Raw genomic sequence first — 26,658 nt, forward strand, 5'->3', positions numbered from 1 at the left:
GAGGAACAATTAATACCGCTGCGAACGTAGGAACCCCATCTCCCACTTCCTAGCCAAGGCAGGCTGCAAAGCAATTGAAATAGAAATCAGCCAGAGAGTCATTAGCAAGTGGCATTTTGCTCCTCTCCCGGTCCCTGAAACTCTTCACAGACCTGTGGTGTCTGTTCTTCCAGTAATTGCTAGATGTAGAAGCAAACGCGCCGTGCTCCCCAGAAGGCTGGCCTGCCAGCAGTCAGAAGTCGCGTAAACTCTGGCAGCTGACGAAACACAGGCTGCTAAAACATTCTGAGGTTTATATGGGGCGAGAAGGTGAAGGAAGACTACAGCTAGTAATGTTCTCACTGCTGGGTTTGGTTTTAATATCTTTTTATCTTGCTATGCCAGGGCCAACTCGTTGGCACACTGTACAAATGCTTTCTAGACAAGCAAACTTCTCAGACTGCTGGTGCTAAGCCAGTACCTAGAAAGAAGGATTTCATCCCAGATTTCATTCTGTAGGAATAAGATAAAATATCCCACAGCATAAAACCTGAGTAATCGGGCATCGCACAGCTCGCTAAGTGTAGGTTTGGCAGGGGGCATAAAATTCATCTCTGACTTGCGAGTTGCTCTATGCCTGCTTTGCAGGCGACTTCTGTCACGAGAGGGGCATTCAAACGACGGTCTATGTTGCTCACGCTAATCCTCCAGTGACCACCAGCCTGTTTGAGAAATGGGGCTTATTGGAAAAGCTCCATTTGCGCCCAGAGGCATGCCGTGTAGCTTCCATGTAGGATTTAAGTAGCCACGAGGCCGTGTGCTGATCCTTCAGTTCTTAGAGGGACATCACCATTTCCAGAGAGGCAATACTAACGTCTGCATGCTTGAAATGATAATGAACGTACAGGGCCTTTGGCAACTGCTGCAGAGATAATAGGCAGTTACAATAAAAAGATGAAATTGTCCTCCCCAATACAGTAACTAATTTGAGAAGAAATGTATTGAGTTTTAACTAGCTGTTTGTCGGTATGAACTGGTAGTAACAATTTGGATACTTTTTAGATCCTAATTTACAGCCTAATTTGCCGTAAAAGGAAGAAAATAAGTCTATCTCTCATAAATATGCCCAAGTTTGAACCATTAGCTCACTGCAGAGGATAGACTTAAAAGCAGACAAGAAGGAAGAAATTACCTTTTTCTAAACTTCCTAAAAGGAATTTGCATTCCTTGGCAATGGGGAAGGGGAAGACGACCTTCTGACAGTTGTGTAAAGCAATGAATAGTTCCATCTGTCCCAGCTCCAGCTTTCCCTGAACTTCACTAGTGCAGAGGCAGCTTGGTTCATTTGCACTTGGCAGTCATTGCCTTTTGATTGTAGGTATGTGAGGTGATACTCAGCCCCATTCCTAGGAGACATAAGTTCATATAAACCCAATAGTTGCTTCTGAGAAACCAGATTACTGAAAAAAATATCATTATGCAATGATTTGGGGGAAAATTCGTGTAATGAATTTGAATTAGTAATGTGGTAGTACATCTAATTTCATCTCATATTCCAGCAGTCTCTATTTTACAATGATCTCTAGATTCCTAAGGTGTTATCCTCAGAGCAAACATATGCATGTACTTTCTGTATTGGATATCCATTGCCAAAACCCGATACATCATCAGTTCATGAGCATCTTTTCTGAATATATCTTATGTCTACAGAAAAAAAGCTTTCTCACTGAATCCTTCCTCCTATCATTCTCAGCAATTTAACAGGCTAATTTATAAACCAATCACAACAGAAGTGTGTTTGCAGAACTTTGCTGAGTTTTGATGAGACTGATGTGGCAGGTAGTAATTATTAACAGAAATAACACCGCCTCCCCAATTGTAAGAACATTTTCTTTTCTGAAGTAAAGCTGTAAATCTGTGTCCTTTGATCATTTAGAAGTAGTATTGTATGTTGTGCAGCTTCTGTCTCTGGAGGGACATAAATAAATTACTCTGCAGCAATCACGTTTGATAACTGAAACTACCATTATAATACCTGTGGCAAGCCTTCCATTAGTGTACCTTTCAAAATGCAAAATTTTGTTGGCAGCCAACATTGTATTTATTACTCTTTTTCTATTCTTCTGTCTTCTATCCTTTGAAAGAAAAATAAAATTTCCAGAAAGTTTCTCATAGTATTCATTACATTTTGCAGGATCAGTTGTGTTTTCTACAGTCATGGATAATTTGTAGAAGAGCTAGAGCTGCACCTGTAATATGCCATATAAAGGAGAGAGAAAATTTAGCCGTGTAATCACAATTTTAGACACAATTTCATAGTAATAAGTTCTAATACGATGGGAAATACATACAGAATCCTGTAATCGCAGGCTAAACCTAACCACACTGATTTTCTATTTCCATGTAAAAAGCAGATTTTCATTTCCTTCAGTTAATCGTAAACATAGTAGCTTTGACAGTGCTCAAAAAGCTTTGTTTTTCTTGCAGCCAAGATTAAAGCGTACAGTATATTAGTCTGCTGATGAAATAAGTGAGGATAACGAATGGTTCATGACAAGATGAGACGTATCAGAAAGACTATGAAATAGAAGTGTCACGCTCTGAAATAGTATTCTTTCTTTATTTTTTCTCTAAACACCATGTTTTTAATTCTAGCACTCCGGCATTGGTGGAGCAGCAGCTGGCAAGAAGAACAGAACTTGGAAGAACCTAAAACAAATTCTTGCTTCTGAAAGGGCATTGCCATGGCAACTAAACGATCCTAGCTGTAAGCTGCTTAGACGCTTTGCATGTATTTATAAATAATAAAATCCACACAAATAACTTTCTTTAAAACAAACCTAAATTATTTCATCAGTGCATGCAGTATCCTGCTTGAACAGGGTCCAGTAGGCCATTTAAGACTAGTCCAATCACACTCGCCAGCCCTAAGTGGAAAGTAAGGGGAAGCAAATAATTTGGAGTATCGTGATGAAGTTCAAATACATGTGGGGAGAGAGTTTAGTAAAGGAAATGTATTTATCCAAACCAGGTCAGAAACTCCTTATTCCCACCAGGTTTTTGTCACCTCTGCACTGCTGAGGAGCCTCCTCCTCTGCATACAGCCCAAATGTCTTCTGATGGGTGGCTGCTGCTTGATTAGCTACATTTGAACGATTTTCAGATAGATTCTGCTAAGCCACCTGCCTGCAGTAGCTTAGACCTCAGCCCAAGCTTCCTATCCAGCTCCTTATCCTAGATTCTTGGGAGACTTAAATCCTACATCCTCTATTTAAATCAGCACAGCTGAAACTACCCTCACTATTAGCAGTCCTGATTAGCAGTCCTAGCTGGTGTACATCTACAAGAGCAGAGTTACAGCCGTGGTCTTAATCTAGATATACTTCAAGTCTACTCGTAAAGTAGGATACTATTGAGCGTAGCTGGAGGCAGAATGTGATCCTCAGATTTTACTTAAGCAAGTGGAGGCATTGCAGAATTGAGCATATGCATATCCTTTTTGTCAGACTTGGTGCTTTATCCAAAAATAGCTTGCCATTTTTTGAAGTGTTTTAGACGCAACTGTTAGAGAAAAATGCAGACTACTGTGTGTTCCTGGCTATTGTAACTGACAATCTGCTGATGTTGCTATTTCTATTACGTTCTGTTTGCAACTGTAAATTTACTGGATTATTTTAAGAAGGTGGGAAAAGAAATTCAGTTGCATATTTAAAACCAGCTGTCTGTGGCATTAGTGTCTTTTGAATTAAGAGGTGGTGAGTTAGAAATTTGATATGGATGGAGCATTTGAATTGGTCATAGTGTCTGAATGAGGTGCAAGGGAGATCAGGAAGGAGGAAAGAAATGAGTCAGGTACAAGATATTTTTGTAAACATCCAAAATTGGGGATTTAACTACTTAAACTTACCAACCGTATCTTAAAAATGTTTATGAATCAGAGTTGCTATCCAAAGGGCACTAAAGAACAGCAATTTCCGTCATTTAATTTAAACATTCAGACAATTTTCTAGGTCATTGACTGGGCTTAAAGTGGTACATGCTTAAAGATTTAACTGATTTAAAAGATTACTTTGCTTTTCTGGATTACAGTATTTCAGAGCTGCAATCTTGAGCAACGTTTTGTGGTCTTAACATACAGCATGCGTATGATAATGGCTATTCTTTGCAAATAACTGACTGCAAGGGAATTCATTAAGACTTGGAAGAAATCAACACATTTCAAATAGCTCTAACATTTTTCCTTTTGGGGAGGGCAGTTCTGCTTACTGAACTCGTATGAGAGAGGTGAGCAGAATCAGGCTGTTGTTTACAGTGCTAACAGGCTAAATGTTTTCAGAGGTAGTTCTGCTTCTTATTTCTTTGCATTAGTGTTGCTAGTTAATAGAGACCTCAGAAACTCAAGGCAGTGCTTTAAAGAAGTATTGTTACCTATTTACATTTTGGGTGTATAGCACACTGAATTTATCCCTTTGTTTATCTCTAGATTTTAGTATTGATGCTCCTCCTTCCTTTAAGCCTGCCAAGAAATATTCGGACATTTCAGGACTTCCGGTAAGTATTTTATTTTTTCTCTTCAGAATTGGCATCTCACTTTCCACAATGAAATAAAGCTGGTGCATGCTTTTGTAAAAGATGTACTTGCTGAGGTTCCTATTCAGCCTTGTGCTTAATAGTTGTCCAGTGATTTAGGGCCAAACCCCAAATACTGTTGCTACCCCACAAAATCCTTAGGTTGTTAATATATGTCAGGACAGATTAAATGCCTGGTTCTGCCAGGTGGCTCCTATCACACCGCTTTCCCAGCTGCGGAGTCTGCATTGGTCCCCATCATTTCTGATTCTTTAGATTGTTACAGTGGGAGCTGGTAGCCCACAGTCTCCATGACTGCTAACTTTGCCAAGCTTTAACCACACAGACTGAAACTTTCCATGCTGACTGTTTGCCTGAGGCTGATTTATTTCATTATATCTTTTAGAGAAATTTTTAAAAAGATGGCTCAGCAATTTCCGAGAATGAGATTAGGCAAAATTATATTGATTGGCCCAGGTTAAAAAACCTAACTTGTTATCATTGCTCTCAAACTTTCCCTCCAACAAATCAGCCTGAGACAGACACTTGGCATGGACTTTTGAGAATTTCAAATACCCCCATGCTTCAGAGCTGGAACTTGGAGTTTGGCAGATGTATAGCCTGTGTGTCACAGATGGGCTCTTTTACATGGTTTTGTTAAAGAAAAAAGAAAAAGAAAAGGGAAAAAAACCTCCCACATCTGACTTAGATACGGTTTGCACATGCTCCAAAAAGTCTCGGTAGTTACAGTTTGGCACCTGAATTCCCCAAAGATTCTGTAGGCACAAACCAGGAGTAGAGTCATTGAATTCTGCCCAACAAAAATTTTGTATCTGCTGCTGACACTGTTCTTATGTGACATGAATAATTTTACTTAAAACAAAACAGGTGTTAGTAACAGCATATCTTTTCACCCGTGATTTATTTTGCAGAAGCCTATGCATTTATTACAGCTGAAATGAATGGGAATGTTGTATTTCGGATTATAAAAAGGGTTAAGTAATGGTTACACTAAATAACTACAATAATGAAAACTTTGTAACGTCAAATAGCCTTAGACAGAATTTCTGGGTCCCTTCCCCCAGTTTAACCTGTTTCTCACCGATAGGACCCTAGCCCACCTCACAGGCTCGGTATCACCTCACAGAGATGCCTGTAAATATACACATTTGTTATCTTGATGCAGGTTAACACAGCACCTTGGATTCTGTACGCTGAATTAAGTGAAAGTCCCCATTGGGAAAAAAAAATGGGTGAGCACTTAATTAAGGACTGCCTTATAGTGGATACACAGTGCAAGGCATCAAAGAATAGCTGTAGCGCCAACTGTAATCCTGCACATCCTAACGTCTGAGTTCTTGATTTGGTAGTGTATGTTTTCCCTGACTTTTTTATTTTTTAAGAAGTAACACATTTAAATAAGGCACCTAGGAGGTGGCATGTTTCCAGCCTGTGCCTTTGAGCATGATTTGGAAATGGAGTGGGTTGCTCGGATCGAGGCTGGTAACCCTTGGTGTTCAAGAGGGAATGGGAAAGCAACATCTCCCTCGCAGATGAACTGGCAGACAGCAAATGGAAGAGACTGCTCACAAACCCAGGGAAAATAATTCCCTCCAGCCAGGCAGACTTACAGTCTTGTACTCGATATAATAGCAGCTTGTTTTCAGACAAGGAGCAGGGGCCAGTTGAATAAGGAACTTTGCATAAGTGCCTCTAGTCTATATAAAGCAGCAGTGGATGGAGGGAGGGGGGATAGGTGGACACGTGATATAATAATGCGTAGGTTTCACCAAAATAGCAAAAATTCTCTACTGGGTCGCTTAATGGTGTTCATCCGTTTCCTTTCCTCTCCCCTTAGAGTTACTTTGCAAGTATTAGTAGCATTCACACCAGGTGTTATTAGCACTGCTGCCACATCTCTGACCTGCGAGGGGCTTACGTGGGGCAGAAGGCATAAGGGCATAAGTCCCTTTCACTGCCCCGTCTCCAAGGAAGCAAATAATGCTTTCCAGCACTGGCCTTTGGTGCATTTCAAATCTGGTCAGTTGTTGCACCTGTAGTGGGATGATGATGCAGGTTATAGATGTGAGTGAAGACCGTGTCCCTACCAGCTAAGGGTCAGTTTAGCCATAGCAAGTAAGGGTCTTCCTCTCGGTTCTTCTTTACCAGCTCCTCCTTTCCATCAGTGATTTATGTACTTTAACTATTCTAGCTCAGTATAAATACTCTCCTTTCTGTATGAATCCATTCAGTGCTGCTTTTGTTTCCCTTTTTTCTCTTTCCACTTTTTTTCTTTTTCTTAATTTTCCATCCTCTAATTGCATTGTGAGTCAGGTTTCCTATTTTACCTGGCCTGCAAGGTTTCTCCAGACTATGATAAAAATACCATGTTTAAAAAAATCTTTTTTATTAAGGTGACGGAGACGGCGTGTCCTTTAAATTGCTAAGCTAGAAATGTTTCATAAGAAGCACTAAATATATTTTCAAGATCATTTCCTAGTAGGAAGGTATGTGGGGTAATAGAATATTTTAGAAATCTAGTATAAGAAAAATGTCCCTGTATTTTCTGTGTAAAATCTGAAAGCATTTGTGTAAGAGTATATTTTCTATGGGAATGCTGGATTCCCCATGGGGAAAAAAAAAAAAAAAAAAGTAAAACAAATTCCTTAGCATTACCCATTTAGGGACGAATTAAATGGTCTAGCAGGTACAAAAAAAGAGAAGTACATTAAACCACTCTCATCAGTATACCTGCAATTTTATTAAAAGCCACAATTAAATTCTACTGATCCTGTTCTTTTTCACACAAATGGAATTAAATTTACCAATGGTCTAAGCAGAGCAGCCTATTTATATTGGTAAGGCAGCCTAGAATTCAAAAGCTATTATCTACTATATTGACACTGCAAAATGAAACTATTATTTCCAAACTTGAGAGATGAGTATTTAGATATTTTAACATGCAAAACAGAGTAATTTATTGTAAAGCAGATTAAAAAAAACCCCAAACCTTCAAATGTTTTTATTTCTCTTCTGAAAATGGATCAGCCTTGCTACTATAAAAACAGATTGAGGTAACTAATTTATTGTATTTGAAGAGCATGTATTTGTGGCCTTTGATTTAGTTTCTAAACATGACAGAACTTTTTCTTTGCAAAATCACCTGACTTCACTTTTCTAATCTGTTTAAATTATTGCTGAAGTAGTGGTTAAGTTTGTTTTCAGACTGAAGTCATGGCATAAATGACTAGCTACCATACATTAGTGTGTGCAAAGAGTACAGCCCAACACGGAGTATCAGAAGGGTGAAGAACTGCCATAATATTTTCAACCTGGATTGGTGCGCAATACAAATTGCAGATATTGCTTGGCTAGTTTATTACAGAATCATGCGTATTTGGAAAGCAGTCTACTTGGTTAGCTTTTTCTTACATGAGGCCAGATTTAAAGCGTGAAATAAAAATAAATGCATACCTGCTCTAACCGCAAAGTTACTACCAGGGATAAATTTACACCTAGTGTCATAACTTTGCCATTTGTTTGAACATGAATTGATGGCTTGACTGTTAGCTGACTACATTTAATTAACCTCGTGGCATTTCTTTGTAAAGAAACAAGCCACAGATAACACTTAATTTTCTGCTAAGTCTTACCAGGCCAGACGATTAACTGCATTGTTACCATGGCCAACAGATCCTTTCCAACACAAAAATGGTAGAGGGCTCTGCGCTTTGACAGTGTGGATGGGGGGAATGCTCCAGCTCTTCCTGGCCTTTTTTTTTTTTTAGCAGCAATGTCTTAAGGGACCTCAGCTGCCTGTGCCTCGCAGCCTGCCACCATCTCCTGATAAAGAAAGGTAGAGAAGACGCTTTCAGAGCCTTGGCAGGCAGCTGGTAATTCAGCGCTGAACAGGCACTGACTGTCCTGGAGGCTGAAGGTGGAGAGGCGATCCCCCGAGCTCATCCGAGCTCAAGGTTTCTGTAGCAACAGGGAAGGGGAGAGGATGGAAAGAAACTGGCACCGCTCCCAGGCACCCAGGGTCCAAATATAGCAGAGGATACAAGCGTAGCCCAGGGTTAGCTGGCCAGGCTGCTATCCTGAAAGCAGGCATCTGTAGCAGAGCACAACGCTGAGTTCAAATTTCTTATCAGTTCAGTCACAGAACCATAAGCTGAGACTCCCTTGCTTTAACAACCACTTTAAAGTAAATTAAAAGCTAAGTTGTATGCAGGAAGAGAAAATCAGTCCAAAGCTATCAGAGCACCCATAATTCAGCCTGTTTGTGGGTAATTTATTGGCAGCAGCCTGACTCTTTGGAGAGCTGCCTTGAGAGAGACTGCACAAGGCACAGAGTTGCTAGGGTGAGTTTAGAGAGTTGAGGAATTTCTTTTGCACTGTGTTTTGTACGAAACTATTTCAGCCCTCTGTTATGTTTAATGCATTTCTAATGTGATTTTATAGGGGTCTGTTAACTTCTCATAAGTTCTGACTCAAGGAGAAGGAAAAAAGTATAAACTTTTGGTCACATGGTAGCACAGCAGTGCTGCTGCTGGGAAAAGAATCTCACTATTTTGTGGTCTTGTAATTAGACACTTTTTTTAACATTCTCTTTCGAGATTTTATTTTAATAGTGTCTCTGCCTTTGTTTCTTTTTCAGGCAAATTACACAGATCCTCAGAGCAAGCTAAGATTTAGTACTATTGAAGAATTTGCCTATATTCGGATGCTCCCTTCAGATGTGGTTACAGGATACCTAGCTCTAAGGAAAGCAACAAGTATTGTTTCCTGAAGAGACCAAATATTGTTGTACACCACTTGTGAACAGTGCTAATTTTGAGAATCATGGTGGAAACTGACTGCGGGACTGAGGTTCCTTAAAACTATCCATGGATTTTTACATCTGGAAGTAGTTGATGATACATGGATTTGAAGAACATACGGATTTAATTTTGATAAATGCTGATATTTGTTAGTTTGCCAATTTGTAAGCAATTTGATTTGGTGAACAGAATAACTTAGACCTTAAGGATATGTATCTGTACCATAATGTCTGAGTTATATTAATTTCTCTAGAGACAGGATTTCATCTCCACCCTGTATATTTTATGTACTGCTCTGGCTCAGCAGAAACAGTCATTTGAATTAAGGAAAAGGTACCAAGATATCCCAGCTTCTAAACCTGCCTTGCCAGATGCGCTTGCCACTTGGCTATGAAGAAGTTTGTCCCATCTATAAAATGAAGCTAAAATACCTAGCAAGTGCTGCTGTTGTGATGACTCTTTATGGTACTGAGCACTGTGGAAATGAACAGCCTCACACAAATATTTGCAACAGCCTCACACAAATATTTGCAATGAAGAACTGTCAGCATAAATAAAGTTGGACTCAAACTTGTTTTTAAAATATCCCAATGAATATACATACCAGGATCCAATCAAATCACCAGGTAGCTCTTAATCGTGACACTTTGTAGTTTTTGAGCGTTTCATTTCGCAACCTGACTATTCTTCTACCTTTCCTAGTTAGTACAATATTAGTACCAATTAGTACAAAAAAGTAGTAATTTCCTAGACTTTTTAAAAACGATGCTAAAAAAAGCAGGAATTCCACTGTCCAGTGGCGTTCTGACACCCAGATGGTGTCACTTCAGCAAGGTGAGGCCTCCTGTGTCAGGACACTGACCCTTGCACCATGAGGTACCAGAAGAATAACCGATAGCAACTGAACGTTGTCACCCTTTAGAGGAAGGAGACAGAAGGAGAGTTTGGACTCTTGCTGGGGGAGGGTGCTGACGAGTACATGCCAATGGTCGGAATGGCCATGATTTCCTGAAATTTAAGTCTAGGGGCAAGGGGGCAGAGGGTTTTCTGCCTATTCTTTCTTTTTGTCCTCTTCTGACAAGCTGCTGATTTGTCGTCTTCCCCCTTCTGCATGTTTATCCTAGCCTTAGACTCTTGTCAAGTTTTAATCTGGACTCCAAGTTCAGGCTCAGCCATTCCTAGCCTCCAACCACACAGCCTGCGCGCCCATGCTGCACCAGCTGCCCTGGAGCTGTGGCACTTCCCTCCCTTATCTCTCTGATCCAGTGGGCGTTAGACAGAAAGGCGGCTGGGCGACTTACCACTTGCTGTGGGAATGCTCTCTTCCCGTGGGCAAAACTGCCAACTGGAAGACTTGTCCCATAGCTTTTTAGTCCTGGACTGCCCAGGACTCGCTAAGGAGGTGAGACACGGATCACGGGACGGCAGTCCTGTCTCACCCAAGCTCCATCGTGGACACTGGGATCTTGTGCAAGGCACCTCTTCTCTCTGACTGCACAAGCAGCACACAGTGGTTATTAGTTAGTGTCTAAGCTGCACCTCGAATGCACATTTCTATAGACATGGTAATTATTAGAACAGGTTTGGTTTTTTTTTTTCCTTCATTGAAGGAATAAATATACAGAGTGTTACTAATGCTCATTTAATTTCAACTCCAAAACAGGAAAACCGGTAATGGTTCACATTGTTTAATGAAAGTCTGTGGGACTCATTCCTCAGTTTTTGTGATCTAATATTTACAAAACCAAAGTAATTTAAAAAGTCTTTGACATGCTTACAATAGATCCTTCAAAGCCCTGGATACCAGATAATGCTACAACTGTATCACAGAACAAAAAAGAGTAAGACAGGATATCTCTCTTCATGCCAGTAAGCATCCAAGCCACATTCTCTTTGCATCCGAGTTTTAGAATGGATGTTTTCAACTTACTTTATGTACTGAAGATGTGTTTATAAGATAAGCTTAACATTGATATGAAAAGAAAACACATAGAACTGCTGTAAGGCCATTTATGCTTTAAATAAGCAGACAGCAGCTCAGAAAATCGTATTTCACCAGCTTGTTCTCTCCCACAAATATTTCTGATATTCTTTGGGAATGACTGTTTAGGAACCCAGGCTCCCTCACCATCAGAAGTGCTCCACGCACTCCTGCGCTGTATATTAAGGTGTTGCTTCTCAGCTCATTTCTCCTGCGCAGCGTTTACGCATTCCATTTTCAAAACCTAAGTGTCTTACTGAATAAACCGGCATCAGAAAAGTAAGTACAGCTTAGATTTGGCAAAAATGTTAGTGACCCTTCTCTCAATCGATATGATGGCTGCTAGGTTCCCTTTTCTTTCCTTCCTTGTTTCTTCCTTTGTTAGCTGCTGGCCCTTTTTTCTTAGTCGGTAGTACCTCACTTCTACTCATTAGGCTGTGCAGTAGGCAAGCCAAGAGTGATGAGTCAGCCACCAGCACCATTCAGCCTCACACTGATCAACAACGGTTTACTATGTGGAACAATCAAAACGAATTTGTTTTAGCAGGAAGCTGAGGACAGGAAAGATCTAGCGGCCAACACGTACGACATTGTTCAGTCTGGCTAGGTTCTTTTTGGGAACAGCATGTGGACCTGCTGCTCTCATCAGCGCCTTCTATGACAGAACTGAGCAATACCTCCCTTGCTGTATATAAGAGAAAATGCGGGTGAGCGAAGAGCTCATCTGTGCCACGGAGTAGTTTTAAAGTACGTTTTACTGACAGCTTTAGAAAAAGTGAAAATTGACAAGTACATTTATATTTAAAAGCACTGATGGGACGTTATCTAGATAAACGTAAACTAGTTGAATTTAAATTGAAAAGAGGACAAAAGAAAGGCATTTGAAAAAAAGAAGCAGCAACGAATACCATTTCAGACTTGGGGAGAATGTGTTTTGACTAATAGACATCTGTAAAGCAGAAAGCCAGCAGTCAGGGAGAGGACTAATTTGTTCAAGTACAACCGTTGCTATCAGTGAGGTATCACCTGAATGCGTTAATTAATACAGACCACGGATGGCTTCAGCTTCCCATGCATTTGCATTAATATGTTCTCCCGTCATCCCCCTCCGTCACCCCTGTAACGGCTTACAGCACACCCGTTGCTGAGCTCCCCCACAAATCCCACTGACGAGAATGGGAAGTGAGCTTGTCCAGCAGCTCGCGAGGTACAGTCCAACTGGCAAAGCTTTACCCTTAGTCTTTTTGACGGGTGGAAAGCGTATTTTCCTTGCCTCGTTTGTCCTATCCCTCAGAAAGAACGAGGATGCGCACCGGAGGCCGAGCTCCTGTTTTCCCGTGCAGCGACCTGCCTCGCACACTGCTCCAGCAAACGCTGGAGGTGGGGGGGTCACCTCCAGCTTCTTGGGGGGGGGGGTCTGGTTGTTTTGGGTTTGGGTTTTTTTTTTTAAGACTGCAGTAGCTTGTATTTACCCCTTGCTTTGGGTGGATCTGCTTGCCCTGGAAGGCCTGGGCCTCTTACAATCTCTAACAATGTATGTGCTTTACATACTCGAGACAAAATAGCACACAGTTTTTCCTTCTGAATCGCTTCAGGGAAGAAGACTTCCACAGACCTGATGTCAGGTTCTGGGAAAAAAAAAACCCTGACTTGGTGCTTTTTTAAACAAGAGGGGCCAAGCAGTATCTGTATTGTTACTGAACGCTTCAGTCACACTAAGATGATGATACCACTAATATTAGAATTCACAGAAATCCCTTCATATTTTGCTTGGTTTTGTACACGTCCCCAGTGAAAAACCACTTTGCCCGTTGGAGAGTGGATGGGTGGGACATAATAAAATAATACATCTTCAGGTAAGAAAAACATGTTGTTTAAGTCCATTTGGTATCTCGAAGTATTGCTTGACTTGGTTTCGTATTATCTGAGAAGCTTAACAAATCCCGTCTTTTCAGATGGCTACGCTGGTGTGTATCACAACCTACAGAGAGCAATAGCAGTAATCTCTTGGGAGAGGTAATAACAACAACTAACAAACACTGTTTAAACTGCTGGTAAGTAGTGCTTGTGTAATTGCACACAGTTTACGACCTAGGAGATCACACGTGTTAAGTACAGAACATCGCTTTCTCTGACGCCGTAGCCTAAAATCAATAATCTCTACACAAAATCCGTAGTACCAGTGGACTAGACAGTAAGTTGGTTTGGGGACTGGCTGTGGTTACTGTTTGCCAGCGTGTTCTCCTCTGGGCAAGAGCTCCCGTCAGCTGCTTGCATGCTGACTGCTGTGGCTCTGTTACTTGGCTCCCGTACGCCCAGCACAGCACCCCAGAAAACCACATCTGGTTCACGGACTGTCTCAAGTCTTCTCCAATGTCCCAAATTTGGGATGCAAAAATTTCCCTTCTCTCAAGTGAAGAAATCGTTTACAAGCCGCTAACCACACACAGCACATGTGACCAGCGTCCCTTTTCTCTGCGAGTCTTGAATCCAAAGCACAGTTTGTGTTCAAGGAGAATAAATAGGTGCCCCTCGAGTGCGTACTTCTGTTTCAACACAGGTCACACACAAGCAAGTTCTCAGCATCAGGTTTTGGAATTTCTGAAGACAGCTGCCTACCCATGCACGGGAAGAAAATGTTTCCTGCCTCATGCTATCAAAATAAATTGGTATCTGTGCACATTCAGTGCCTCTGTATAGATCTGATAAATCTACTTAAATAAACCCTTATGAGCAAAGATGCAGGCCTGGTCTGCCTGGTCAATACTTGGTGGGTGTCGGGCAGTGGGTAAGCAAGGGTAATAGGGAATGTTTGAATTTTGGCTGTGATCCCGTTTATAATCCCGAGGGACAGCAGATTTACAAGACAGCTTCTCTTGGTTCTCTTCTAGAAGGAGGAGATACCTCTAAAAGGACACCACGAACACACACATTGCCCACATACTCTGTCAGGTCATTAGTTTCATGCCTAATGCATCAAGACGACATAGAGGGGACAGAATTAAGGATCATTTCATACAGCTGACGGTGGAGGGCTGGCTGTACAGTGTGTGCCTCCCCTCTCCTGTGTCTACAGCTGCATCCTTCACCAGCTGGCTAGGCGAACACGGTGGGGACGAACACGCGCAGGCAATCTCATGGTGGGAATCTGCCCTCCAGCTCAGGTCCAAAATACAGGCACCCGCTTTCGAACAACTGGAAAAAGCCAGCAGCCTCTGAGAGTGTGCCTGAATAGCAGTTCTTGCATGGGGGACAGCAGAGGCAGTGCGGGCTCTGATAATAACCTTAATATAAGAGGCAATCTCAGGAATTTCAACAAGAGCTGGGCTTAGACTAAGGTGAGAGGACTGGAAGCGGGACCGCAGAAGCAATTGCCCTGACAATATAAGGCGATGCTGAAGAGAAGTCATTTATAAAACACTCCGTGGGTGATTCTTAGTCCTCTGAAATAACACATATAGCATTACGGTGGTTTTGTATTTGGAATAAAGAACATAAATAGAGCATAACTCACTACTTCAAATTGTGCCTTTCTGGAAGGTATGTCATAGCGGGTGATGCGGAGTCAATAGCTGCCATCAGTCTCGTGTGTACCAGTGACAGCAGCTAATAGGCACAAGCCTTGTTCTCCTCATATTAAACGGGCTTTTGTTACTGAAGCTGATGGCGAAGCACGATCAACCAAATATTTTTGGCCTCTAACAACCAAGAATTTGTTTGTCACGCTTCATGTCTTGTACCAGGCTGTACAAAATCAGAGAGCTAAGAAACAAGTACCAGCAACTCCTCCCCAGTGTTATGTGAGCCCTTCCCACGAGCTTTGTAAATTGAGAATTATTACCACCATTTTAGCGAAGTACGAGACGTTCCGTGTCAGTACCCTGGGTTGGCCCCGTTTCCTGAACCCTTGGGAAACGGCACGTCGAACCCCACCGTGAAACCCCCCCCGTGCAAACGGTTTGTTTCAGCAGCTGTCACCACGTTCTTATAATTTCCCCAATACTGAATTGGAAGCCAAATTCTCCGTGGACCTTGAGATGTCCTTCTGAAGGATCACACTGGGACAGAGAGCGCAAAAGCCATTCTTCCCCTACGTTTAATGTATAAAGTGCCACTGGGACACGCAGACCTCTCCAGAGCCTTTGGGCAGTGACTCTCGCCCCAAGATCCGTTTATATCTTTCATAAAAAATACGCATAAGCCACGTGGATGATTTTTCGGAAAAAGCAGCGGAATCCTGCTCTTCCACCTTTCACACACACGCGCTCTGCTCGCTGCGCTTAACAGTCTCTCGATTAATCCCTCCAACTCTACCAACCATGGGATCGCACCCACTGCAAAACAGTTATACAGCCCTGATAGCTCAGACGCTCTCCAGAGAATGGGAGAGGTGCTTTGAAACTGTTTAGGTGAAGGAGGAGACCGAGCCCGTATCAAAGAGCCGCGGGGGAAGCATCTTCACCCCGGGCGGCTGGATAAGGAGAGCAGGAACCGCAGCAGCATCCCCGTACTGGCTGTATTTCAGAAAAAGGCAATAGCCTTTACAATAGCCTTTTTGCAGAGCGTGATCTGGAAGAGCACTGCATCTGCTGCTGCAGGACGGAACGTGGGCAGGAGGCTGGCACCGAGCTGCTCGGCTTTGTTGAGGCTGACGTGTCTCTGAGCACGTTCAAAGGCAGAGCCTCAGATGTCTGCGTAACCATCCAGGATCCCGTCAGCAGCTGTGTTGAGGATAGAGAGGACCGCAGGTTTTGGGCATAGATGGTCTAAGCTCAGTCCAGATCCCTTTTGGGGATCTGCTTCTCTCTGGAGACTTGGGAATGAGTCTTACCAACTGGGTGGATTTTGACTCAACACCCATTATTTTCTGGCCGGCTCACATAGCACGCGCTTCTTGTCACCAGAAGTACCTGCTGGTGCTCCCAGTACTGGATCTCAAGTGGTGAAAGCATGAGCATTTAGAGGAGGAAAAAAAAAAATGATCAAGGGCAGACAGGGGCCCTCTTGTTGTTCTCCCAAAACTTCTCTGCCTTTCAGGCCACTTCTCTACAACCTTCGTGACCTATTTAGCACTACCAGCTTTACCAAACTTGGAAAAGACACCGGACAAGGTTAAAAAATCCTGTCCTACAACATACATTTCTAAGCAGTTCTCAAAAGACATAACCAGAATCCAGCGGTAATAGGTGTCCTAAAAGTCCTCCTTTGCACCTCTGTATCGCGATACGTGGCAACGTTTCGGCAGGAGGGGGGGCTGCAGGGGTGGCCTCTGTGGGAGGAGGTTCGGGGGCTGATGCAGCTTTCTGACCCCCTGAAAATGAATATTTGAAGTAGCAGCTTAGGGTTTGGGTCATACAGAAAGAGAGGCTTTATTTTGTCCTAAAGAGCACATACAAGTTTGATCAAGCAGTAATTATATCTGAGCCACTAAGAAATAATCTCCAAGGTATAATTAGTAACAGCACCTTCCCTGGGAGATGTGATTCCCTCCACCTCCCACTTCCCTTCCCTGCTCCAAAAAACCCAAGAGCCAACCAACCCAAACGCCTCAAACCACCAGAGCCCGGTGACATTCATCTTAAAAATGAGGACTGAAAAATAAATGACCAAGTTAATAAAAGGAAGGTGTTTCTATAAAATCAGTAGAATTCAGCTGCAGAAACCGCTTACTGAGAACAGAAAAGAAGCACTAGAAAAAAAAATCCCAAGTGGAAAAGCAAGACAAAAAGCCGAAACCACAAGAGGAAAGCTAACAGCCCATGGTGCCAAAAAGGCAGCCTTCTGCAAAGGATAATCAAAATGCCAGGGTGGGCCAAAGCCAGAAGCATCCTCTACAGCAGTCCTTCTGTCAAAAGGGCCATTGAAGCGAAGCTTAAAATGGAATGAGTTCACCAGAAAATCAAAAATGGCTTGCCATGGAGCCAGCCAGCTATCGTAATATAGAAAGCGTTTTTCATCAGCGAGCGTATTTCTGTTTCTCGAACCGTATGGCTACCCAAGGCTCGCGGTTACCGCTTAAGAAACTTGAAGCAACTTAAGTAAATGAAAAAGACACACGCACACACTGAGACCTTCCAGATTTCACTCAAGCAGGCATGCGGGCACTTCTGTTCTTAATACTGTCTCTTTCCTGCCAACTTGTCTAGATTAGGGCTATTTGTCACACTGGAACTCTAGCTACAAACCCTGAGTGTAAATATATGTACGAACCCTTAAAATAAATATATGCATGGGAAAGATTTTGCCAGGAACTTAGAGCGCGTGAGAACTTCAGGCTTATCTCTGGGTAATGGCTTCCATTTGATTCAGCTAACACAAAATCGCATCTAGACGAGGCCACGTCCAGGGCCGCGCGGCCGGCAGGTACCGACCTCAGCCTCGGGCTCCCGTGGGAAGCAGTGCTGGGGATGGCACGGTGATCACCGACACAGGAGTGCCAGGGCTCACTGGGTCATTTCTTTATTTCTCTTGGCTCAGACTTTATATACATCTCTATACAGAACACCACCACCCCCCGCCATGCCTGTTTTGAATGGTACTCTGTTATAAAAACAGCACGACTGGAAAAACTATTGCACCTGCATACACACGGGGGTGCACCTTATAAATCATTTATCGTAGTTAAGCAAAAGCTAAGGGGTAACTTTGATTTTGTTTGCTAAAATAGAAAACCTAAAATTGTTAATAAGCCACTAAGAGCTATTCAACAGATTGTCTGTTACAGGAAATCTTGCCACGACGCTCAAGTGGTTTACGGTCATCTCGGGTATCTGGGGAAGAGTGAAGTGGGTCTAATGTTTTTGAAGTTTTCGTGGGGTTTTGAGAAATCCAGACATCTGCATTTTAATCTTTGGAAAATCCTGAGATCAGCAAGACTATCGTCTGCAGGATTTAACCACAAGTTGGACCCACCTCTTAGCAAGTCTAAAAGTCTTATGATTGCTGTAAAAAAACCCCCAAACAACCCCCCCCACCACCACTTTTTTTTTTAATATGTACACATAATGATGGGGTTTGTGCCGTAAAACATTTGTCTTTAAATGACGGGGTAAGATTATGGTAATTCGTGCTCTCTGCATAACCAAATTAACTGGATGTGTCTCAGCGACCGATTTAAATAACCGCAGCTTTTCACCTGCTGCTTTGTCTGCAATATGTTTATCGCAGCTGTGCGTCTCGGCAACACAAAAAGGGGTAAGAGCAGCTCTGAGGCAAGACTCAAAGGCTTGCAAAGCGCTCCTCCTGCCTTTCAGATGGTCCCGTTACCCAGCTACCGTCACCTCTACCTTTCGCGCGGAGGGATTGTTTTTTAAACCGCGTACGCACGCCAGCGCTTTTTGCCGACAGGCACGCTTTTTAAAGTTTCATTGTTCCTCTCTCGTTGCTTGTTCTTGCATATTTGTGAGTCAGGAAAGCTCTGAATGCAGGCCCAACTCCTCACGGTATTTGAGATGTTGAGTTGAGCGGGACATTGAAATAGCTCCGCTGCCGTCAGCAGGGACCGCCAACTAAAAACATAGTAACACAATGCCTTCCCTTTCGATGTAAAATCAATCATGTCAAGCGCTCGGATTTACACATCCCTGCATATGTACTAATGTACACCACCTTAACTGCTTTACACATTTCTAGTATTTACTTTGGCTTCCTACACCCTCTGTTAATCAAGTCTTATTTTTCCATGACCCAGGCAGCTATCCTGAACTTTTCTAGAAGCTGATATGACACACTCCCCTCCGGACAATGCAATAAAGCATGGGTGCACACCCAATGCAATATCTACAGTAATTAGAGTCACTGCTCCTTAAAAAGTGAAAATAGGTGGATTGTGCTGTACAGCGCACCAGTGCTGTGGCAGCAGTACTGCATTGCTCGATAAACAAGAGGAAAAAAAAAAACCCCAAACATTAAAGCCATTTATGGCACTTGTCTCCAACAAGGACGCTAATTCCAGGTATTTGGAACAAAGAACACAGTGTATTTTACTCTTTTTTCATCTTTCTGCTTCTAGACTGGGCAAATTAACATTGTTTTCTTACCACAAACCTCTGGAGACACCACGGTTTAAGAATGTTTTTCCGAACACTCGCGCTAAAAAAACCAATCGGCCAGCTACTGAGCTGTGGAGGAAGGAGGTGGCATCTCCGTTCACACACCTTGAAAACAAGTTATCCTGCAGGGAGCCAGGCTGGGTGAAGAGAAGGTAGGCAGAAGTACTGCAAAACCTTCTCCCTCGCACCCAGAGCCAGCGTAGCTCCTTAAAGCCAGTATTTCGCACACGCCATAGCGGTGATCTTGGATGAAAAGGCTTACACGCTTCTTCTGCGTGCCTTATCACTATCTATCACCACCCATATGCTGATTTAAAGTAGAAAGGCACGTCGTCCCTCTTCCTCTCCATACAGGGGGAATACAAAGGCCAGCTCCTGTCCCAGAGAGCTCATCTGCTGCCGGCTGTCCCAGCCCAGTGCTGCGTGACGGAGGTTGCCTAAAACTGCGAGTGATGGAACCCCCCCCCAGAGGAAATGTGTGCGCGCTGCTAAGAAGGAGAAATATAGAAAAAGGAAAAAAGGGTGACTGTCATCCAATCCGCAACATATTTCTATAGAGAAAATGCATTTTATTATATCAACCGTTATATTTTTGTACCTTTTTTCCCCGTGGAGGCCAAGTTTTAGTGGCGCAAAGCTTTAGTTAGTTTCTGAGAAAGGAACCAGAGGTTTGGTGCCTCGGCAGGGGGGTGGGGAAGGGGGAAGAGCTGAGAAAATAACTTTTTAACTTTTGCAACAGGCTCACGCAGAACTTTCCGCCAAACTCACCCCAAGCCAAGCAGCTGGGGAGCCCAGGGGCCGAATCAGCGGTGTAACACATCTTCCCAGGGCGCACAGATGCTGGGCTTGATATCTGCCAGACGCATAGGTTTCCGGGAAAAAAAAAAAAACCAACCTGTGTTGTCGTGTGTGTCCCCCCCCCCCCACGCTTCCATGCCTCTCTCTCCTCCCATCAAGTCAAGGAACGAGCCATCTGCTGCCATTAGGAGCAATGCCTACATCCGAGCCGGTCGCAGCGTGCGCTCTCCACGGCGTTCTCCGCTTTCCGCTCCAAGCCGTGACGCACCGCGACATTCCCCTCCGGCCGGGACTCCAGGAAACGAGCTGTTTGATTTGGACGAGGGCACGGGGACACGGACACAGGTGGCTCCATCTTTTGCGACACAGGGGTCAAGCCTGCTGCAAAGGGTCCTGCTTTCCCCTCGTTCTTTCCCTAGGGACCAGGAAACGGGATGAAAAGCAGGCCCCTGGCTGGAATTCAATTATATTAAAGTTCACTCCGTGAGTACCTGCGCAGCACCGTGGCATTTCTTGATAAATCAGCCCAGGCCCCGACAACGGGGAGAGTTGCGAAAATCTCACTTCTGTACCCTATTTGGGGAAAAATTACGACCCAGACTTGGAAGCCGCTTTGCGGCTGACATGCGTTTCCACCGCAGGCTTGGCCAAAATCCCACTCCCGGCCAACTCCAGTTGCGGGACCTTTGGGTTTGGTGCAGAGCTGGACGGGTACCTGTCCTCTGCTGTAGGAAGTCGCTTCCGAAGTAGCTGGCCAAAAGATGCACTCGCTAGGATAAGGGACACCTCGGGTTGTGCGCAGTTTTGATTTTTAAACTCCTCTTCCTCCGCTGTTTTTTTCACCTCTTGTTGATTTTTGCTGTAACAGCCATTTTAATGTGTTTGCTGCCGTCTTTTACCTGGGGGTGTTTTGCTCCAGTGGGGGAAAGGGTCAATATTTTAAATATACTTGAAGGAAAAAGAAAGACCAAGAGTCAAGCTCTCTCTCAATGATAGGGGCTCCTTTTCTGGACAGCCTACACACGCTTCATTACCGTTAATCGTTTTATCCTGAATAAAATTAGATGTAGACCTCTACCCGCCAGGCCCGAGGCAAGCAATCCACTGGCCGACTTGGCCAGCACGTCGCTCTTAACACTGACTCTGCCGTGACAGCACCGTTTGATTAGGATGCAGGAGGGAGATGCTCCAATTAACGATGGCGAACGCCGTATGAGAAGGCGTACCTCAGAGAGGGCAACAAAAAAACGCAGTTCTTCCTAGCAGGGAGCAGGGGAGGTGAGGGTGCAGAGCTCAGCTTCAGCGGTCGCTTCCCTCCCCTTTCCGTCTGCGGACTCCTTGGCCAACACGAGTGGTGATTCACAACTTGGAGCTCGTGTCCTCCTCACCCCCTCTCTTTTTCATCACTGGTCTGGCGGTGGAAAGGCTTCCCACACGATCCCTGAGCCAAATCCTGCTGGAACCGCAGTTGTCTCGTGGTGCTTTCATCCCAAATAGCTCAGCTGCTATGCTGGCTTCTGCAGTTAGGAGCTGCTTAAATTTTCTGCTGCCTCAATAGAATATATTTCTTGGTTAGCATAGTGAATCTGGGACTGGGAGCAGGACTACGGCGTGAGGAACGGAAAGCCCAGTATTGCACAATTGGTTCGCATCTCTGCTAAAGATTTCATCTGCAGTGCTCTTTTGGAGTTAAAGCAAATTCACTGCCAAGTACAGTTACTGAAGTATTCAGTAAGAGTAATTTGTTGTACTTGATACTTCTTCTGAGCACAAATGGATAACATTTTTTTACAGTCTTTTCTTATAACCACGTAGTGAAGAGGTTCAAGAAAAGCAATTTTTGCCTATGGGTTGCTGAACGGTACCACTATCTCCAAGCATTTTTGTTCAGGATTCAAATATGCTGTGTGACTGGTCACCCACGTTAAACAATACGGTTTCTATTCCCTAACCAGATTCTTACAGAGGCCAGGACTATCTGGAAAAAATCAAGGCGGCATTGAAAGGGGATATAGGGAGAGAGGCAAATTTAGAAAATTCAGCCATATTTTCCCTCTTCCAAAAGAAAGTACCTACTATTAGGCTGTACATGTGCAGTTCAGACTTTAAAATACCCGCGTTCTTTCTCCACTTGCACATATACCTGTCTAGATGGTGTTTTACTCAGCACGTCTACTCCAAGCCCTGCCTTGCGCACGTATGCTTTGAGTTTTTTATTGCAAAAGGTGCGGACAGGTCTCGGTTTGGCTCAGTTTACCGCTTTCAAATCTAAATGCCAACTTGAAGGTTCACAGAGATGCTTACTTTCATACGGCACGTACCTCGTATTATTTCACATACGTACTGGTTCTACGAATGGGTCACGTCTGCTTTATGTCGCGGTTCAGTACAGCGCTCCAGTGTGTAAAGGGCACAAGAGGGTCCAGGAGCCTGTGGATCTTCTAGGTTCCTGGGAACTTCAGGCCTCACCTCCCTAGAAGTCCTCCTCCATCACCCACTTTTTGCCACCAGAAAGAGCCACGACGAGATGGAAGCGATCGAGGGCCTCTGATGTTGTGCCCAGGGAGAAGTCTCCAAACTGGTGAGAAAGCCAAACAGGGGACCTGTGCCAGGCACGCTGTTTTCTCCTGAGGTTTCTGTCCTCGGTGTTTTGCTACTGAAGAACGTGTGTTTAATGCTCGAGGGAGAGGAGACATACCATGTGCTTTTAGGCAGAGAACCTCTCTTTTTCTCCTCTACGGCCACAACCCCTTATGCTGCTTTTGTACACCCTGGTACTCAGGCTAACAAGTTTTAAACCACGTTTTAAGCTGTATCCACTAGATAGCAAGATTAATGCCCAGATTCAAGCAATAGCAATGTCAATGAACTAAACTGTCAGCCCGCCCCCAAAACCTTATCAAAACAAACTGCTTGCTGCCTGTGGCTTGAGGCAACTTTATATTTCATTTTGTAATATAAGCTCTGTGACTTCTCATGCTAGAGACTGCCTAGGATATTTAAACGCACAGCTTCCATTAGTATAAGTGTTATGTCCAAATCCACCAGTCAACTTAAAAAAAAAAAAAAGAAAAGAAAAAAAGAAGAAAAAAAAGCACCTGTCTTTTGAATGTTAAGGCCTGCCCTCTGCATTTATGACTGGTGAATGCGTTGTTTCTTAACCTTGATGTAATATAACCATTTGGCTTTCACAGAGATATAACACAGGTTTCAAAATACTTGAAAAGTTCTGCAGCATGTACATAAACAGCGAGCACTGCTATATTGGGTAAAGTTTTCGTTAACTTCACGGAACAGATAAGGAGCGGTTCATTTTAATATAACCCCTAGAAACACAGTACTGTTGTTACTGGTCTTTAAATGGTAGTTGGCTCTGAGTGCTGACTATCTACAGTAATACTGTGTCAAGCTCAGTGAGTACAGATAATGTTTAAAAGTCTATGTTTCATTTCTTTAAACTTGCATAAGCATGCTTAAGAAATGTATATTGGGCTCTTATTTTAGCCACTCTTAGCTTTATATTTTTTATAGTGAAAACACATTTACACTTCTAATGTATATTTCCCTCAAAACGTACGTGCTGCTGCAGCACTTCAGCAATAAGGATGATACATGCAACCCCTCAGAAAGCGAGGCAAATGAAAAACAAATGAGAAAATACGCAGCGCAGAGTCAAGTACTGAAAAACATAACCTCGCCAAACCTCGACTTACGTAACCAGCTGTTTGAGAGAACTTCATATGTTGAAAAGAGATTGAATAACAAAAGCTGAATCCTGGCTGCCTCTGCTACTTATACAGGTAATCTTCTGCTGGGGGGGGCTCAGATGACTTAAATACTGTGTTACAGAAACGCAACTGGAAGTTTAAATAACCTACGTGGGTTTCAAACCCTCCATCACAACCTCTGCAATGTTCTAAATTGTTTCTCAGATAAATCATATGGACATCCTAGAATATTGTATCATGAAAAATTACACATTTTAAATAAGGATTTGGTTAAAAACCCAAACAAAATCGCTTCTGCATATCGGGTAATAGATTACATAAATTAAACTCTTTAAAAGTTGTGAAAGAAGAAACTAGTAAGACTGCACATTATCTGTGCAACAAATTCAATGACAATACGAAGTGTAATATGAATGGAAACTATTAGCAAAATATGTTTACTGGGCACCAAAGCAGAAAATATGTTATCATTTACTGGAACCAGCCCAAATAAATATCTGCCAAAGAATAAAACAATTTACAAGGAGACCTTCCTGTGTCTAATGGGGCTATGTGTTTAACACTTTTTTCCTTCATATTGGTGTTTGAACCGGGTCACGTACATTCCTCTTAAGATGACATTTTAGAACCTATTTGTAGAAACCCATCCTGTCTGCCACATCTTGTTTCAATTAAAATTTGATCTTGAAAAAAGACAGAAGGATGGAAGTGGGGGGGACCCTGTGGTACCAGCTACTGATGATCTATTAAAAGTTTACGCTGCACTTTGAACGGAAGGGAAGGCTTGCAGGAGAACACCAGCACAGAAACACTGCCCCAAAAACCTGCAAAGCCTCCTTCTGCAGCAGCAGCAGAACAGTCCCAGACCCCCCCTCCCACGCCACTGGCACGCTGTGCTCCCCCGAACCTTTTTGGAGCTGCTTTCAGCTCTGCCGGCCCTGCTGTTCACACACCTTTTGTCTTTTTATGCAATGCTTCTTGCTCCGTTTCTCGGCTTTTTCGGAGCGCGAGACCACTGTCTAGTTTAGAACAAGCTTTCGCGTTTCAGGCTTTTATTTAAGCAAAGGTCTTTGTGGAGTTCTGTTTCAAACAAGCTTCTGGGACACGGGTAGGTTCTTCCAAGTGTCGCTGATCTTGGGAATCCTGGCTGGTTTGGGATACTTAGTCAACTTCTGCGTCCCTCCCTGCCACCCCAGTGACTCCAGTTCATCTCTCCCGTCCCCGGTGATCTCAGCCGTCACAGTATTCACTGCCACTTCTCCTTTCCATGGGTCTCCTGCCTGCAACATTACCTCTGGCTGCCTCCCAAGTCCCCAGGTCCCCCCCCACCGAGGAGGACCGAGCTCTCTTCCACATTTCTGGCTGGCTGAGGGCGATGCGTGTGGACGCGAGCAGGGTAAGAGAAAAATCAGGGAGGAAAGACAGATAGAAAGGTCGAGAGGCCTAAAGAGATAATCTGTAAATTTATAGCTGTTGCACCCCCCTTGCAAAACAAAGTGCCTTACTTTAGGCTGCATACGGTGCAGTTCAGACTTTAAAGCAGCTGTGCTCTTTCGAGAAAGGCAGAGAGATCTGCCTCGGGGCGGCTGGAAACTCCCTCTGGTCGACCTCCATTTCCACACAACTAGGCAGTACCTTAATATCTAGCGACCCTCTGCCCTCTCTAGCGAGACTGAAATCAGCCAGCTGGTTCAAAACCCACTGGAGAAACGGCGGGGAAAACTTGCACCGTACCTATGTAAAATAAAACCGCCAACGCCGTAGCAGCTGCCGGTGCCCTCGCCCAGCGCTGACGGTGGGAAGCGAGACGATTCGAGAGCATTGCCCCGGGCTCCCAGAGCACGAGCCTGGTCTCGAAACCACAGCCGCACCTCATCACGACGGGCACTCAGAGCTGCCAAAGCACAGAACGCAAATTTCGTCCCCAGCCTGAAGAACGGAGAGACACTTGGGCATCTCCACCCTCGCTCCTGGGACTCCCACTGCCCTGGACCCACCGCCTCTCCTTGGCTCGTCCTACCCTCCAAGGTGACAGCATTCCCCAGTCGTCCTCCCTGCTCCTGCATTCCCCACGGACGTGGTCTCCCCATCCCGACCCTCCTCGGCAATCGCGCCCGTCCGCGCGCCCACCCGAGCCCCCTGCTCTCCCCCTTCTGCCTCTTACGATACCCCAGACCCCAGTATTCCCTCCTGCGTGCACACACACACGCTCTCCCGTTTCCTTCCTCCGTTCTTCTGCCTCTGAAGTTAGACCGTTTTAATGTTTTTATGTTAATTGCTTTTGAGTAACAGCCTTTCTGGAAAACAAAAGATTTCCCAGACTACTGGTTTCTTTGGAAACGTTCCCATGGCCAACTACAAGCTGAAATAATAACAATAATAGGAAAATTTCCACATAAGCATATAAGGCTTTTTTTCAACGACCGGTGAAACAGTTGTGGGGTTCTCTTCAGCGGTTTGGGTTTTGACATTTTCCGGCCAGTTTTCCCCTCTAGTCTCCCAATCCCCGCTCCCGCCAGGAGAAAGGCAAAAAGCGGAGCCTCGCTGCGGTCTGCTGCAAGGCAGGGAGAGGCAGTGACCCCGTTTACCGAGAGCACCCTCGGTGCGTACGAGCGAGGAGCTGCGCGGAAAGGCTGCCTGCCTTGGCTGGCATTCCTCTGTTGATAAAGAGCGCAGGAAACGATGGACTTTTCTAAACCGGAAAAATTTGCAAGCCAGCTTCAGCTAACCAC

General features: G+C 44.0%; 1 protein-coding gene and 1 long non-coding RNA gene across 2 annotated transcripts in view; one reads left to right on the forward strand and one right to left on the reverse strand.

Annotated features, from left to right (window-relative positions):
* The window catches only part of INO80C (INO80 complex subunit C), a 31,320-nt gene extending 21,378 nt beyond the window's left edge, over nucleotides 1-9,942 (forward strand). Inside the window, exons 3-5 of the mRNA XM_052787560.1 lie at nucleotides 2,635-2,746; nucleotides 4,463-4,530; nucleotides 9,206-9,942. Of these exons, the coding sequence (XP_052643520.1) occupies nucleotides 2,635-2,746; nucleotides 4,463-4,530; nucleotides 9,206-9,337 (312 nt within the window). The 3' untranslated portion in view covers nucleotides 9,338-9,942. The remainder of the gene's footprint in view (nucleotides 1-2,634; nucleotides 2,747-4,462; nucleotides 4,531-9,205) is intronic.
* LOC128142009 (uncharacterized) overlaps nucleotides 1-26,658 on the reverse strand; it is a 130,738-nt gene that overhangs the window by 16,158 nt on the left and 87,922 nt on the right. The gene's annotated exons all lie outside the window — the stretch shown is intronic.

The sequence above is a fragment of the Harpia harpyja genome, chromosome 5 (assembly GCF_026419915.1).
Source record: "Harpia harpyja isolate bHarHar1 chromosome 5, bHarHar1 primary haplotype, whole genome shotgun sequence".
Classification (NCBI taxonomy): Eukaryota; Metazoa; Chordata; class Aves; order Accipitriformes; family Accipitridae; genus Harpia; species Harpia harpyja.